The sequence below is a fragment of the Sturnus vulgaris genome, chromosome 3 (assembly GCF_052056855.1).
Source record: "Sturnus vulgaris isolate bStuVul1 chromosome 3, bStuVul1.hap1, whole genome shotgun sequence".
NCBI classification, from domain to species: domain Eukaryota; kingdom Metazoa; phylum Chordata; class Aves; order Passeriformes; family Sturnidae; genus Sturnus; species Sturnus vulgaris.
In genome coordinates this window covers 46,682,802-46,697,476 of record NC_142245.1, presented here as the reverse complement: position 1 = coordinate 46,697,476, position 14,675 = coordinate 46,682,802, and the positions used below count along the sequence as shown (strand labels likewise).

The 14,675-nt window shown below is 36.8% G+C and overlaps 1 protein-coding gene across 10 annotated transcripts in view; it reads right to left on the bottom strand.

The window, feature by feature from the left end:
* Window positions 1-14,675, bottom strand: part of RYR2 (ryanodine receptor 2) — a 377,449-nt gene that overhangs the window by 220,953 nt on the left and 141,821 nt on the right. For all 10 annotated transcript variants that reach the window (XM_088161537.1, XM_088161539.1, XM_088161542.1 and 7 more), the window contains 3 exons: window positions 7,855-7,929; window positions 7,035-7,113; window positions 6,144-6,256 (listed from right to left, as the gene is read on the bottom strand). In XM_088161537.1, coding sequence (XP_088017663.1) covers window positions 6,144-6,256; window positions 7,035-7,113; window positions 7,855-7,929 — 267 coding nt within the window. The remainder of the gene's footprint in view (window positions 1-6,143; window positions 6,257-7,034; window positions 7,114-7,854; window positions 7,930-14,675) is intronic.

The following is a 14,675-nucleotide window of genomic DNA, read 5'->3' as shown; positions in this document are numbered from 1 at the left end:
ATTGACATGGCAGCAAGAAAAGGAAAGCCAAGGAGAGCACAGGGTTGGGACATCATGACTGACTCCACAACTTCTTCCTTGGCACCGCTGCTTCTTCGTAAGACATTTAATGCTCTCCCTAGGGTTAGGGTTTAGGCCTAGGTTTATGTAGGTTTTAGAAAATCACAAAGCCCAGAGATCCTGTGACATGGGAGCAAGAAAAGGAACGACAAGAGGAGCACAGGAGTGCAACATCATGACTCACCCACAAGTTATTCCTTAGTAGCGCTTCTTCCTCATGCGAATTTTAATGCTCTCCTTAAAGTTAGGGTTAGGCCTAGGGTTATGTAGGGTTCAGAAAACCACAATGCCCAGAGATCCAATGACCCTGCAGCAAGAAAAGGAAAGCCAAGGAGAGCACAGTAGTGCTACAACATGACTCTCACCACAACTTCTATTGCTGCACCACACCGACCCGATCTAATTTAAAAAGCTCTGCCTAGGGTTAGGGTTAGGGTTAGGGTTATGCCTAGGGTTATCTAGGTTCCAGAAAACCACAAAGCCCAGAGATCCAATGACTCTGCAGCAAGAAAAGGAATGCCAAACACAGCACAGAGGTGAGACATCATGGCTCACTCCACGATTTAGTCCTTGACACCACCGCTTCCTCATGCGGATTTTAATGCTCTCTGAAGGGTTAGGGTTATGCCTAGGGTTAGGGTTAGGGTTATGTAGGTTTCAGAAAACCGCAAAGCCCAGACATCCAATTACTCTGCAGCAAGAAAAGGAAAGCCAAGAGAAACATAGGAGTGCGACATCATGATTCCCTCCACAACTTCTTCCTTGGCACCCCCATTTCTTCATTTGACTTTTACTGCTCTCCCTAGGGTTAGAGTTCAGCCTAGGGTTATGCAGGTTTCAAAAAACCACAAAGCCCAGAGATCCAATGACTCTGCAGCAAGAAAAGGAATGCCAAGGAGAGCACGTGTGTGTGACAACATGACTACCCCCACAACTTCTTGCTCTGCACTACACTGACCCCATGTGACTTTTTCTGCTCTTCCTAGGGTTAGGGTTAGGGTTATGCCTAGGGTTAGGATTAGGCCTAGGGTTATCTAGGGTTCAGAAAACCAGAAAGCCCAGAGCTCCAATGACTGCAGCAATAAGAGGAATGTCAAGTGGAGCACAGGAGTGTGACAACATGACTCCCTCCACAACTTCTTGCTCTGCACTACACTGACTCCATGAGATTTATGCTGCTCTGCCTAGGCTTGGGGTTATGCCTAGGGTTATGCAGGTTTCAGAAAAACACAAAGCCCAGAGATCCAATGAATCTGCAGCAGTAAAAGCAATGCCAAGAGGAGCACAGGAGTGTGACATCATGACTCACTCCACAACTTATTCCTTGGCACTGCTGTTTCCTCTTGCAACTTTCAATGCTCTCCCTAGCGTTAGGGTTATGCCCATTGTCAAGTAGATTTCAGAAAATCACAAAGCCGAGAGATCCAATGATTCTGCAGCAAGAAAAGGAATGCCAAATGGAACCCAGGACTGCCACAACATGGCTTCGTCCCTACCTAACTTCTTCCCATCTGCTTCAAACACATTCAGCCTTAACTGCTCTGCCTAGGGTTAGGCCAAGGGTTAGGGTTAGGCCTAGTTTTATGTTAGGTTCAGAAAACCTCAAACCCAGACATCCAATGACTCTGCAGCAAGAAAAGTAATGTCAAGGGGAGATAGGAGTGTGACAACATGACTCCCACCACAACTCTGCTCTGCACCATACCCACCCTCTGCAACTTTTAATGCTCTGACTTGGGTTAAGGTAACACCACGGTTAGGTTTCAGCAAACTACAAAGCCCAGTGATCCCATGACTCTACAGCCACAAAGGGCATGCCAAGGGGAACACCGGACCGAAGTGACATGGCTCCCTCCTTACCTCTCTTCTTGGCATCTTCTTCAAACCCATTAGGCCTAAACTGCTCTGCCAAGTGCTAGGGTTCCACCTAAGATTGGGTAGGGTTCAGATAACCACAAAGTCCAGCAATCCCATGATTCTGCAGCTACAAAAGGCATGCCAACAGGAACATCAGACTGACACTGTCTCCCTCCATGCCTTTCTTCCTGGCATCTGCTTCAACCCCATGTGGCTTAAACTGCCCTGCCTCCAGTTAGGGTTCCACCTAGGGTTAGGGTTACATCTAGGGTATATATATACAATTGTTGTATTATACTGAAATCTGTGTACTGTAGATTCATAGCTGTGGAGATTTCTCTCTTACCTGACTTCTCAGTCAGAATAAATCCGACCTCATGGATAACCATTTTCAGTTTTTTCTTTATTTATGCATTCTATATTTCAACTTCATGTCTAAGGATTTTTTCTTGAATTATGTTTAAAAGCCATTTAGAGACTATGAATTTGAAAGAAATTGCAATTAACTGAACTGCTAAGTTATTGAAAACTGGCAATATAGAAAGCAATCAGGATATTAGTAGTTAACAAGAGGCATAGGCAAACCTCAGTGCTGAGGTAGATACTATGTACAAGTTGAGGAAACATGCTGGAAATATTACACCTCTTCTTTATCAGGCTGTACTGCCTCAAGAAAGGAAACTGCAACTCTGGCTTGAACTTAAATGGTGGCAATATTTATAGCAGAACATCTTTCTGCTCTGTACTAACAGGGTTCAGTTCAGCAGAGCCAAGTTCCCTCTCTCAAGGATTTGGTACTAGCACAGTTCACACATTATATAATGTCACAAGCACTTATGTAAGTGCTTTTCCTCAGAAATGCTACACGGTATAGTAAGAATCCAAAATCCCATTGTCCAGGTAGATGCTGCAAATCAGAACAAGCGAACGACTTGCCCTGGGACATTACTGTGAGTCAAAAGTCAAAATCCACCTCTCTGGACCTTTGTCTTATAATTTTAACACTGATCTTCCTATCGCTTCAGTATTTGTTCAATGTAAGTAAAAAGATAAGTCTTTGGGGAAAAAATAGACCCTATTGTCCCAAAATACTTTATTTTGCGGAAAGAGGAGAAGGGCTACTACATCAAAGTCCTAATATTTTCCTAATACTTAAGAGTGTTGCCAAGCAAATGAGGTCTAAACAAAATCTACTGATTTCACTGAGATCATAAAGTGTCAATGTTAAATTAATTAAGCTAAAGCTAGACAATTGGAAGACCAACTTAAGAAGCTGACATAGTTATTGTCTCCTCTTGCATTATACAAATTCCACTAAGATCTGACTACATTTTGAAAAAGCCATGCTTTATGAATGTATTCTATTCATTTGTTATTTTTACATGCACATCTTTGCCCCAGGATGGTTAACCTATTTTACTTCATTAAGAAAGAATCAGCAAATTGCTTGAAAACATAGAGCAATACTGCAATATACCAAGATGACATCCCAGTCCTACTCCTAACAGCATATTTACATAGAGAATTTGATGGAGAACTTACATTTTCCTAAAATTTTAAGTGTAGCTTATGGAACATACATAATGCAACTCTCAGCACCCTGATGAACATTATTTTCTGTCAAGAAATCCATATGGGGAATTCCACTCCCTTAGAAAAAGCATTCCTCAGCTAGATTCACTACAGCTTACTTGGTCTCATTATCAGAGCAGATTCACAAAAATAAATTCATCTCTCCACAGTCCTAACTTTTATAAAAGGCATCAGTTACCACACTCTTTTAAGAGTTGTACAAAATAGCAGCTACAACATGACATTGAACTCAACATGTAAACAATGAACTGTAAGTAGTTTAAAATTTATATCCTTTGAAGTTATTTTTGTAAACATCCAAATGGATTAGGACCAACAGTTTAAGATAGAGAGAGCTTTCATGAAAAATATTCACTTATTGCTAACTCATTGATTATTCTTTATCAACTGTTTCAATTTTCATAAAAGCTTCATTGCTTTATTGACAGTGCTAATATAATTACTGAATAGGTAGCAAAACCAACAATATTTTTATGATTGTGGAGCTACATAATTTACCAGCTCCAGTTTTGAAAAACATCTGTTCATAAAAGTATGTGAGCGCATGTTAGAGCAAAATTAATTGGCTGAATACTTGCTCCATCTTACTGGCAAACCAGAGCTGTATAACTGGAATAGGCTTAATAACTATTCATTACAATCTAGCTCTAAAACATGTTAAGACTGTAATAAAGTGTTATTTCTCTCTGCAATGAAAATATTATTTTTAGTATATTGATATTTTGCATGGAACACACAGTACATGCATTAACACCACATCTTAAGGAAAATCAGTCTCTGCAGACAGAATTTTGCCTCTTGCTGTATAAAAGTACATGTGACAGCTTTGAGAATCAACAGCTGAGGCACAAACCCAAAATAATAGACTGAGCTGATTATTACTAATTAGAGGCCAGGACATGCCTAGACAGAGACACAATCTGTACCAAAATTCAACTTCAGCAACTCAACTCAGCAATTCAAAGAAATCCAATGTCTTTAAATAAAACCTTTCCATTAATTAGATTTCTCATAAATTCAGTCAACAAGTTGTTTTTTTCACTATGTGCAGATATAATTCTCATAAAAGTAATTATTTAAAAGAATTTTAAAATGCAAGGATGATCAGAAATTTTTCAGAATATCTAATTACAAAACTCATTAAGTGAGCTATTGAGGTTCTAATTAGAACTTACCATTATATTCTAACAATTATAAAAACTCATTTTCCTATGAGTTTCAAATAGAAGGGAGAATATTTTCAATTTTATAATTGACATCTTATTAAACTGTTCACTTTTTTCTTAAATACTTTAAAAACCAGGGGAAAAAAAAAGACTCGTAAAAAATAAAAAGTGAATAACAGAGAATAAAATTTAATGATATATGCACATCTCATAGAATCATAGAATCCCCAGAGTTGGAAGGGACCCATAAGGATCATCAAGTCCAACTTCCTGCTCTGCACAGCACCTTCCTCAAGAATTACACATTATGCCCAAGAGTATTATCCAGACTCTGTCAGGCTTGGTTCTGTGACCATTTCTCTGGGGAGTCTGTTCCAGTGTCCAACCACCCTCTGGATAAAGAATCTTTTTCTAATATCCAGCCTAAACCTCCCGTGACACAGCTTCAGGCCATTCCTTTGGGTCCTGTCCCTGGTCACCAGAAAGAAGAGATCAGTGCCTGCCCCTCGTCCTCTCCTCCTGAGGAAGCTGTAACTGCACTGAGCTCTCCCCTCAGTCTCCTCCAGGCTGAACACAACAAGTGACATCAGTTGCTCCTCAAATGCCTTCCCCTCAAGACCCTTCACCATCTTCATTGCCCTCCTAGATCTGAGAAAGATTTTTGAAAAATTCACAATGCTTCCTCTTAAAAGAATTGTTTTTAGAGTTGATAGGCCAAATCACTGGGGCTGATTTTTCAGAAGCTTCCAGCAAAATTATTTTCTTCTTATTTTCACCTACTTTTTGCCATAAAGAGTAGTTCAGGTTCTTGAAACATTAAGAATAAAAAAAGGAAATTTGTCTTAAAGTGTTGACCTGCTTCATTACAGAGCAAATGAGAGATCGTTTCATGAAGAAGAAAGTTGTGTAAACCAGTGATAAGAAGCAGTTAGCGTAATAACTTGTAAAATATTTCAATTATATTTAATCATTTAGTATTTTAATTATATTTAATTATTACGTGTCAGTAGTTCTATATATTACACTGTACATCATCTCAATAAAACATGGACTTTTTAAGCTCACAAATCCTATGTACCTACATTAGACAGCCCAAAATTTTGTACAAAGTTTTAATATATATGATAGTGTTGTTAATCTATGAACACTCACACAAATTCTAAATATCTCAATTATGCAATTTGGAAACAATTTATTTTTTTCTGTATTTCCTTATTTTCATCTAAGTAAATTTTTAAGCTCCTATTCTACTACTGAAATGAACAAAAATTAGATTAGCCATATATCAAAGTCACACTTTACAGACCTTCAGTGTGCTCTTCTACAAAATATTATTAAAAAAACCAAACAGTTTAAGCGTCTTACTTTTAGGATGCAGAAATGTAAGCCAGATATTACTGCACAACTTTCATTAACTCTTTTTTTTCTGTAGAAGAACCACTGTATAGATAATTTTATGCAACTTACCAAATATCTTTCTGAAGAGACACTGACTAAAATCAGATCATCTCCAACACGCACTTTTTCTCCTTCTGATCGTTGTTTGGAAGCAGGATGTATAGTCCACCAGCAAGCCTCACCTAATATCAATATTGAGTAACAGCAAAGAATGAAACAAGAAAGAAAAGACCCAATGTTACTGATATTACTGTCACACTTATTTCAGACTTAAAAGTTCTGATCCAGTTTTTACTGGGCTAAACCAAGTGTCCATGTGTTTTCTGTAACTAGTATCACTCCTGCACCACTTTGTTGGAAACTCAGCTCTAAATAATACATGTAAGCAAAAGACTAAGACTTCTGGATCAGTGATTCCAGAGCTGAATAAGATGACGGCTCCCTGTGTTCTCTAGGCAAACTGGTTCAGGCTGCTTTTGCTAAAGCGATTCCCTGTCATCCTCATTACAGATTCTGTAAAAGACATTGAAGAATATTCTGCTGAGAATTTGAACAAGGAAGCAGAGCAACTCATAACTAAGTACAATGAAAAAAAAGCATTTACATATCACTTTAAATAATATTTAAAAGATCATATAAATCCAAATTCAACTATGTTCTTCCACTTTTACTGACTGTTAGTGCATCTAATCCCCCAGAATATGTCTAAGTATTAAAATCACAAATTCTGTTCCCATGATAAATCTTGCTTTCAGATGGGCTTCTTTAACTAAACCATGTTATTCAGAAAAAAGCTCAGATCTTTGAACAGTTCAACTGTTGCAGCTATTACTCTTACTACTCCTATCTAAAGCAAAGCTTTACAAAACAAGCAAACTTAATCTAACTAAGCAACTCTTAGACTTTTTTTCTGAAACTGACAGTATTCTTCATTATATAGTCTTTTAAACTAGTGGTTACCTGTTGTGTCCTCTTGCAATCCTACATCAAATGCCAGCTTATCCATTGATGATCGAGACGTAGAGAGACAGCACAGGTACTACCAAAAGAAAAAAAGCATACATTGCTTGTTCTGCTCACTTCTAATAATATAAAATCCATCAACCTATAACATAGGATCAACCATTCTTAGATTGCTCACCATTAATTATTACAAGAATATGTATGCCTGATAAGCTGAAATGCACTCAGGGAGCAGTGACAAAAATATGATCTAAAATAACCTCTCAGTCTACCCAGGTTATCTTTTTACTGAGATGGGAATACTAACAGTGGAAATAAAGGAGCTGGTTCCATCAGATTTCATCTCCATGAAGCCTCACTTGTAGATAAGGCATTGGGAACCTTTGTAATTCATCAGGGAATTTCCAACTAACACTTCTGTCTAAAATACATGTAAGAAGGAATCTCCTTTTCCACCCAGTCTCTAACGTATGCTCAGGTTGACAGCAAGGTGCCAGCTGTAGATTCAGTCACTGTTCAAGCAATATAGAAAATCCAAGGGGAAAGAAATGAAAATTCACCAAGACTGATGAACAGGGAATTCAGCACTAGGGGAGCCAGACTTAGTTTTGGTACTTACCCAGATACAACCAGCTTGGTTTTGTATTTCAAAGCACCTACCCTTCACAAAGGTTTCTAGGAACCACAGTAAAATGCCTCTGATGTGAGTAATTCTCCGGACATCAGTAAATGGCAATATTCCAGGCACTTCCAAACATAACTTTCATACAAAAAAGAAATCACTGCTGGTCCCAACTCATGTACCATGGTTACATACCATGCCACTGTAGGAATGGCGCAGCAAGATTGCATGTCCGTAGAGCAGTGTTCGATGTCCACCACCTTGAGCAGACTGAAAGGTAAAGAGAAATTATATACTAGTATGTTTTAATAAAATTGAGCCTTTTGAGAAAGAAAGAAAGAAAGAAAGAAAGAAAGATGAGAGAGCTCTGTGTACTTTGAGTCACCACTTATTTGGTAAAAAATGTGTTCTATAATCTCGAATCCTTCTTCCTCATGCTGAAAGCAGATAGCCTCTAAGAGCAGCTTTGATGGGTGTCATGCTGCCCTCTACAAACTTACCTATTGTTAAATGTCTTCATAGTCACCCATTTTCCCTACAAATAATATCCTTTTCTAGAGGGATGACACGCAGAGGGAGATTTTTGAATATTCTCCTTATTTTACCAGAGAGTAATGTCTTCAACTACACTGAAGACCAACAACCTGCAAATTGCTTTTTCCCACACTGCTTTAATAATATCAGACAGAATTCATTATCTGCTAGAACAGGTAAATGCTCAAAGACATCCAAGCTAACTCAACAGTATTTGGGGAGTCTGAAAACTCAGAAATCATGTCCAAGTAATTGTTCCTCTTGAGAAATACAGCATCTTGAGTAAAAGAAAATTAAAGTGATAAAATTCACTTTTATTCCAAGAAACTACAATCATTTCCCCCCAATATTTTCACTACAGTTTCCATTTATCACTAATCAGTTTAACCACTCATGAAAGAATAAATAAATCTTGTTAAGGCATGGAAAAACCTTCAACTTCTTCTGAAGATTTATGTATTCTTTTATGCTGAAATGCAAATGATCAGCACTGGACAGAAGCAGAGACTGTCTGACAAGACACTGTCAAGAGCCTAAGTTCGTACTTCTCTGACAGAACAATTCATGTAACATTATGCACAGCACACTCTCCAAGAAGCAGTGATAAGTAAATATTTTATGAGTCCATAAATGTGACAACTCCAAAAGCAGTATTATTCTTTCATATAGGAATGCTATATTTAATTTTAAGGTATTTAATTTCTTACATATGGTATTTATACCCTTGCTTTTACCATAGAAGACTGACCTTCTGTTTGACTAGAACATCAGATTCATTAAAAATAAATTTTAAAAATCATACTAATCTCTGGCAGCTACATTTCAGTGCTGAAGAACAATTTAACTGAGTGGCTATGATGGCAACATGAAATTATTTCCCTTCCATGTTTATATTTTTGTTCTTTATCTCTTTTTGCATTCGCATTTATTGCACTTTGAATTACTTGGTCAAGGAAAAAAACAAGAGGGATAGTGGTAAAACACAAAGCACTTCAAAAGTCATAATTTTAGCATTTTTAAGAAACTGCCAAGAGTTTCTGCATTTTATGTTTATTGAGAAAAGAGTAGCTTGATGGATGCAATGTATATTTTGACTGTCAACAAACTACGTAAGAGTCAAAATGCAGGGAGGCACATTGAAAAATCTCTTTGAAAGACTGAATGAGATTAAGTTTTACTAAGAAATAGTCAAAGTCATGGAGTTTGTCACAGGCAGAGTCTTGACAGTAAGATATGAAGACTTAGCTCTGAACCACCATTAGCACCACCATTTTTTTCCAAAGGCACAAGGAAAGAACAGGCATTTGATAATTTCAGGGCTGCTGTGCCAAAGATGAACACTGAATGTGTGCTACTCATCACACTGGGGAAGAGAGAAAAAAACTGCTGTGAACATACTGCCCTACCAGCATTTCAGATTTACCTGCAAACCTTATCAACAGCAGAAATAGGTACCCAACTAACAAAGTCAATAACATAAACAAAATTTCAAAATTTCACCAGTGTTTTTATCTAAAGTATTCTATTTTATTATCCATAAATTCGATATCTAACAGATTTGATTGCCTGTTGCACAAAAGCTGAGAATAGCATAACCAACAAAATCAGAGCGATATCAGCTTGCCCTTACTTTGTCTATATCAATTTGTCTGCCTAGCACTTTTTTTGTTAAATTCTCACTTGTAGCTGAACAAGAGAAAGGTTGGTTCTAAAAAAATTCAATCACTCGCATGAAAAAATGGAAGAGCGGGTCTTTAGATAATTTTTTTCCAAGAGGATTACAGCAATTCTCTTTAATTAGTATTACTCTGTCCATTAGAAGAATGCAAGCAAGTCGGCAGGTTTTTTTCTTAAACATAAAAAACATTTTAAGCATTTTCCACTTAAAGTTTCTGAGAAACAATCACAATCAAACCATTCTTCTGGAGACAAAGTAAAAAGATGAAACAGAAAAATACAGAAAAGGATAGAAAACAAGGCTGGCTCTATGAAACTGCCTTCCATTTTGGAGCTTCTCTTCCAGGACACGTACATACCTGTAAGATCATTTCCTATTTTAGCAGCTCATTTCATACCTACATACTCAGCATTTATCTTTATGCCAGAAACTGCATAGCAAGTAGCTGTTGGACCTTGATTGTCTACTGAGATTATATTTGATTTTTAAAATTATCCATTCCATTTCCAGCAGAAAACTGCAAATTTTCCACTTTTAAAAAAAAATTAAAATGTAGCAATTGGACTTCTGTGGCAAAGATGCAACATCCAAGATGAGCTCTGACATAAGTTTTACCAAATCTCTTGTAATATTGCAAAAATAACACTTCAGAAGACTGAAAGTAAGACTACTTGGAAGCCACAATGCTGACTAATTCAATCCATAATGCCCACAGACTTTTTGCACGAATGTATAAATGGCATTATAATGCAAGGCAGTTGCTAACAACCACATTACTTATCATGAGTCTTATTTTCTTTGTTTCTAATTTCCAATTTTCAGAGTAATTTCCAACTTCAACAATACATTCCTCAAATAAAACCAGGCTTAACCTAAATATATTTATTTTCAAATAATAACTTATCCACTGAAATTCTACAAGCTATGCTATTCAGGAATATCAATTATATTAACATAAAACTCTTCACATTTTATTCCTCATTAACAGAAAAATACTTAAAAACCTTCAGAACTGGCAAACACTAAAGAAAATAATTTCAGATTGAAAGCATAAGGGACTGACAAATTCACATTACATGTGAAAACTTCATGTAAACTGGCCATCTCTAATCCAGTATTTTTGCAGCTGGAATACAAAATTAATTTGGAGTCATCTCACTACCCAAAAGTCATTTCTAAAAAAAGGCAATTTAGAATAGAACAACAAGAATTAGAGCTGAATGAATAAGCATTCAAAAAAATATAAACAGCTTTCAAGTTCAATACACTGGAAGATCAGGCAATGACAGTAGATTATTAAGATCTGAGCTGTTTAATTTGATGTAAAGAGTGTTATTGCACACCAAAATCAAGAAAAATAAAAGTAAAATTGGGAAATATATTTTCCGTGTTTTCTTAATAGAAAGAGGATTAAAATGTCAAAAAGCACAAAAAAGCTACAACTTAAAAGGTATGTAGAAAATGTACAAAGATAGAACAAAAAAATTATCTATTTTACCATGAATACCAAGCCAATATAGAGTAAGATATGTTTTACCTGATTCAACCATCCCTTTGTATCAGTACAACTTTGCACACACTCCACGGTCACAGGCACAGAGATGGAATCAATCATCTCACAGACCTAAAGATTCACACAACAGCACCTGCACTGCTATGTGCCTATGGCTGCACTGCTGCACTCCTGGACACACATGAGAAACTGCAGGAAACTAATCATGGTCACATGAATATATGTTTTAAAACCATCTGTGCTTCTGGGAACCTCACAATGAGATCTTTTAGAGGCTGGTGAATAACCTTGTGGCATCCATGATTTTGAGTCAGCCATTACCCTTACATTTTTTTTATACTAACAATCTTATTTCTACTAGATAAAATCATCCCTTAGACCAATTAGAACTCCACTGCAAGCAAATGCTGATTTTTTTTGCTGACTTTTCTTCACAGTTCTACACAATCTTCAAATGTGTGAGTAAAGAGAAAAAGCTCTGAACTTCAGGGAGGTACCAGAAAGAGAACCATATGAAAGCATTTAAAAGTATTTAACAATTAAACAGTTATTTCAGTGGTTTGCCTACATAAAGAAAAAGCTTCTATAATGTCATTATTCAGAAATGTGTTGCTTAAGAAAGCCTGAGAGTAACTTCATTTAGCACATGGCTATTCAAACAAGTCTAGTCACCTACAAAAGCAATTTAAAAATACTGAATGTGTCACTCGGGAACTGATTCACACTTTAGAAACACTCATACAAAATAACATAGCAAGTTTTTAAGAAGAATGGAATGGCTTTTCCTGCTTCATTCCATGAGAGGTCCATATTAGTATAGTGGAATTACTGACATATGCTATAGGGAAAATGACAGTACAAAGACTAAGACGTAAGGAAAAATAGTTTGGTAGACTTCAAAAAGTTAATTTTTAAAAAATCAAGTGAAACAATAAATGACATGAGTAAATCCTTCAGAAATGCTGTCCATATAACTTAGAATTATGGTATAGCATGACCTAATCACAATCAGCTGCTCAGCCTTGTATTTCCTCTGTGCCCCAGATCCAGCCCTAACAGTATAGATGGAACTTATGACCAATCATTATTGGTTTTAATAGGTTTCTAAAAAAATACTAAACAACTGCTTTCATGGCACTGAATATGGTAAAGTGGCTATAAAAGAACAAAAAGAGCAACATGCTCCCCATTTTTCTTCACAAGCTTTTTTCAAGGCAACTACCCTAAGCCACCATTAAAAGTTTCAAATATGACTATTAGTGGCTGTTTTCACATGTACATTGGAGTAAAACCATATCCTATAAAGCACTGACTACTCACACTTCATTAAAATGGAACACATTGACAATGGCCATCTTGAACTAAAGCAGGTGCTGGAGACAATAGCATGCAAAATATAGGACACCAATACTTCCATAAAGGCACTTGCAAATATGAATACAAAAAGTATCATGCTCTCCCATCACAAGGATGTTCCAAGTTCATGAAGTTCAGTAGTTTATACTGTTAGACTACTGCTAACTACAAAGTATTTTTTAAAAAATACTTCTATTTCTAAATCTAGACACTTAGACTAAATGCATAAGCACAAGTACAGAATTAAACACAGAATTGGCCACAGTCACCTGTTTTGAACCTTCTTAAATGTAAACCTATCACCATTACATAAATAAACCAAGCAGGATATTGCACCCACCACGGATGGAAATGCTAAAGAATTAATTTTACATAAAAAGGGAAGTATTCTTCCAATGATGAAATCTTTCCCAAGTCCCTTCTCTGGGACTCACAGTGCAGCTGGCAATTTTTTCATTTCAGAGAATCCATTCTGAACATACATTCTGAAATTCTGGGTTTGATCCACTAGAAAGATATCAAATAGGAAACCTGAGTCTGACCATATGTACTGGCATGAAAAATAATTCAACTACTATGTATTCTGAGTAAAAGTATATTTAGGCCCTGATGTTCTCAATTTGAAGCAACCTGTGTCAAGATCAGAAATGTAAGGCTGTTGGCATCAGTGCCTTTATCAAGATGCAGAGGAAAGCTTTTAAACCAGCAGGCTGATATAAGTATTTATTCTGAGCTAGTTACTGAAAAAAAACTCCAAAACCCAAACAAACCAAACAAAACGGTGACTGCACCAAAAACATGTGCTTTGTTTATATAAAATTCTTTGCAACTTCTTTCATTTAAGCATATTAAAGCTTTGTATTTAAGTAACCTGCAAGACATAATGAAAATTATTGAAAGGGTATGTAAGAAATGAAAATCTTGAAAATTTTGAATCATTATTTAGAAGAAAACCCCATGATGGCAGAATCAGTCATGAAGTGAAAGAAATCAGGAAAAGAATAAAGGGACCTAGGAGGAATAGGAAGAAGGATGTTCCACGGTTTAAAACCATGTCACCATGATTCTACACAAGTATTTGCACAATACTACAACCATTTCTGTAGAGGAGATGATTTTCAAAATATTTCCACAGCAATGTAGTATCTACTCACCTATTGATTTCATTATTAATGAGCAATTTCTTAATCCATTGTAGACCAATGTTGCTGGGGGCCAGCATTTATCAAAAATCAGCAATGATGCAGTCCTACAAGCTGCCTAGAATAGGAGGCCACAACAGGCAGGAGGAAGGTGTTCAATGAGACCTCTTGCTCCCCAAAAGTACATACTGTCTAAACTTTTTTCACACTGAACACACTTCAGATGACTAATGAGAGCTTCTTTCTGATACCAGGCAACATTCAGCTAGAAAATCCGGGAAGGCTTGTTCTCTTAATACCACTATGATCAATTACATGAAAACCTGGAAACGAAAAGCGAAAGAAAAGTATTTGATATGGTGGGTTGACCTTGGCTAGATGCCAGGTGCCCCTCAAGCTGGTCTACCATTCCCTCAGCTGGACAGGGGAGAGAAAGTAAGATGGAAAACAAGGAGAAATGAGAGGTCATACATGCACAGAAGTAAAGGAAAAAAGCCAAAATATTTTATTTGTTACTCCCCATAATCAGGAAATGTGTGGCCACTTCCCCGGAAGCAGGGCTTCAGCACACATCATGGCTGCTCCAGAAGGCAAATGTTGTAAATAACAAATGCCTCCAATTTCTCCTTTTTGCAGCTTTTATATATGAGCTGACATAATTTGGTATGGAATATTCCTTTGGAAAATTTGGGTCTAGTGTCCTAGGTGTGTCCTACCCCAAGATCTTTCCCACATCAGCCCACAGATGAGAGGTGGAATGTTGGAGAGACAGTGCTGCTGCTGTGCCAGTGCT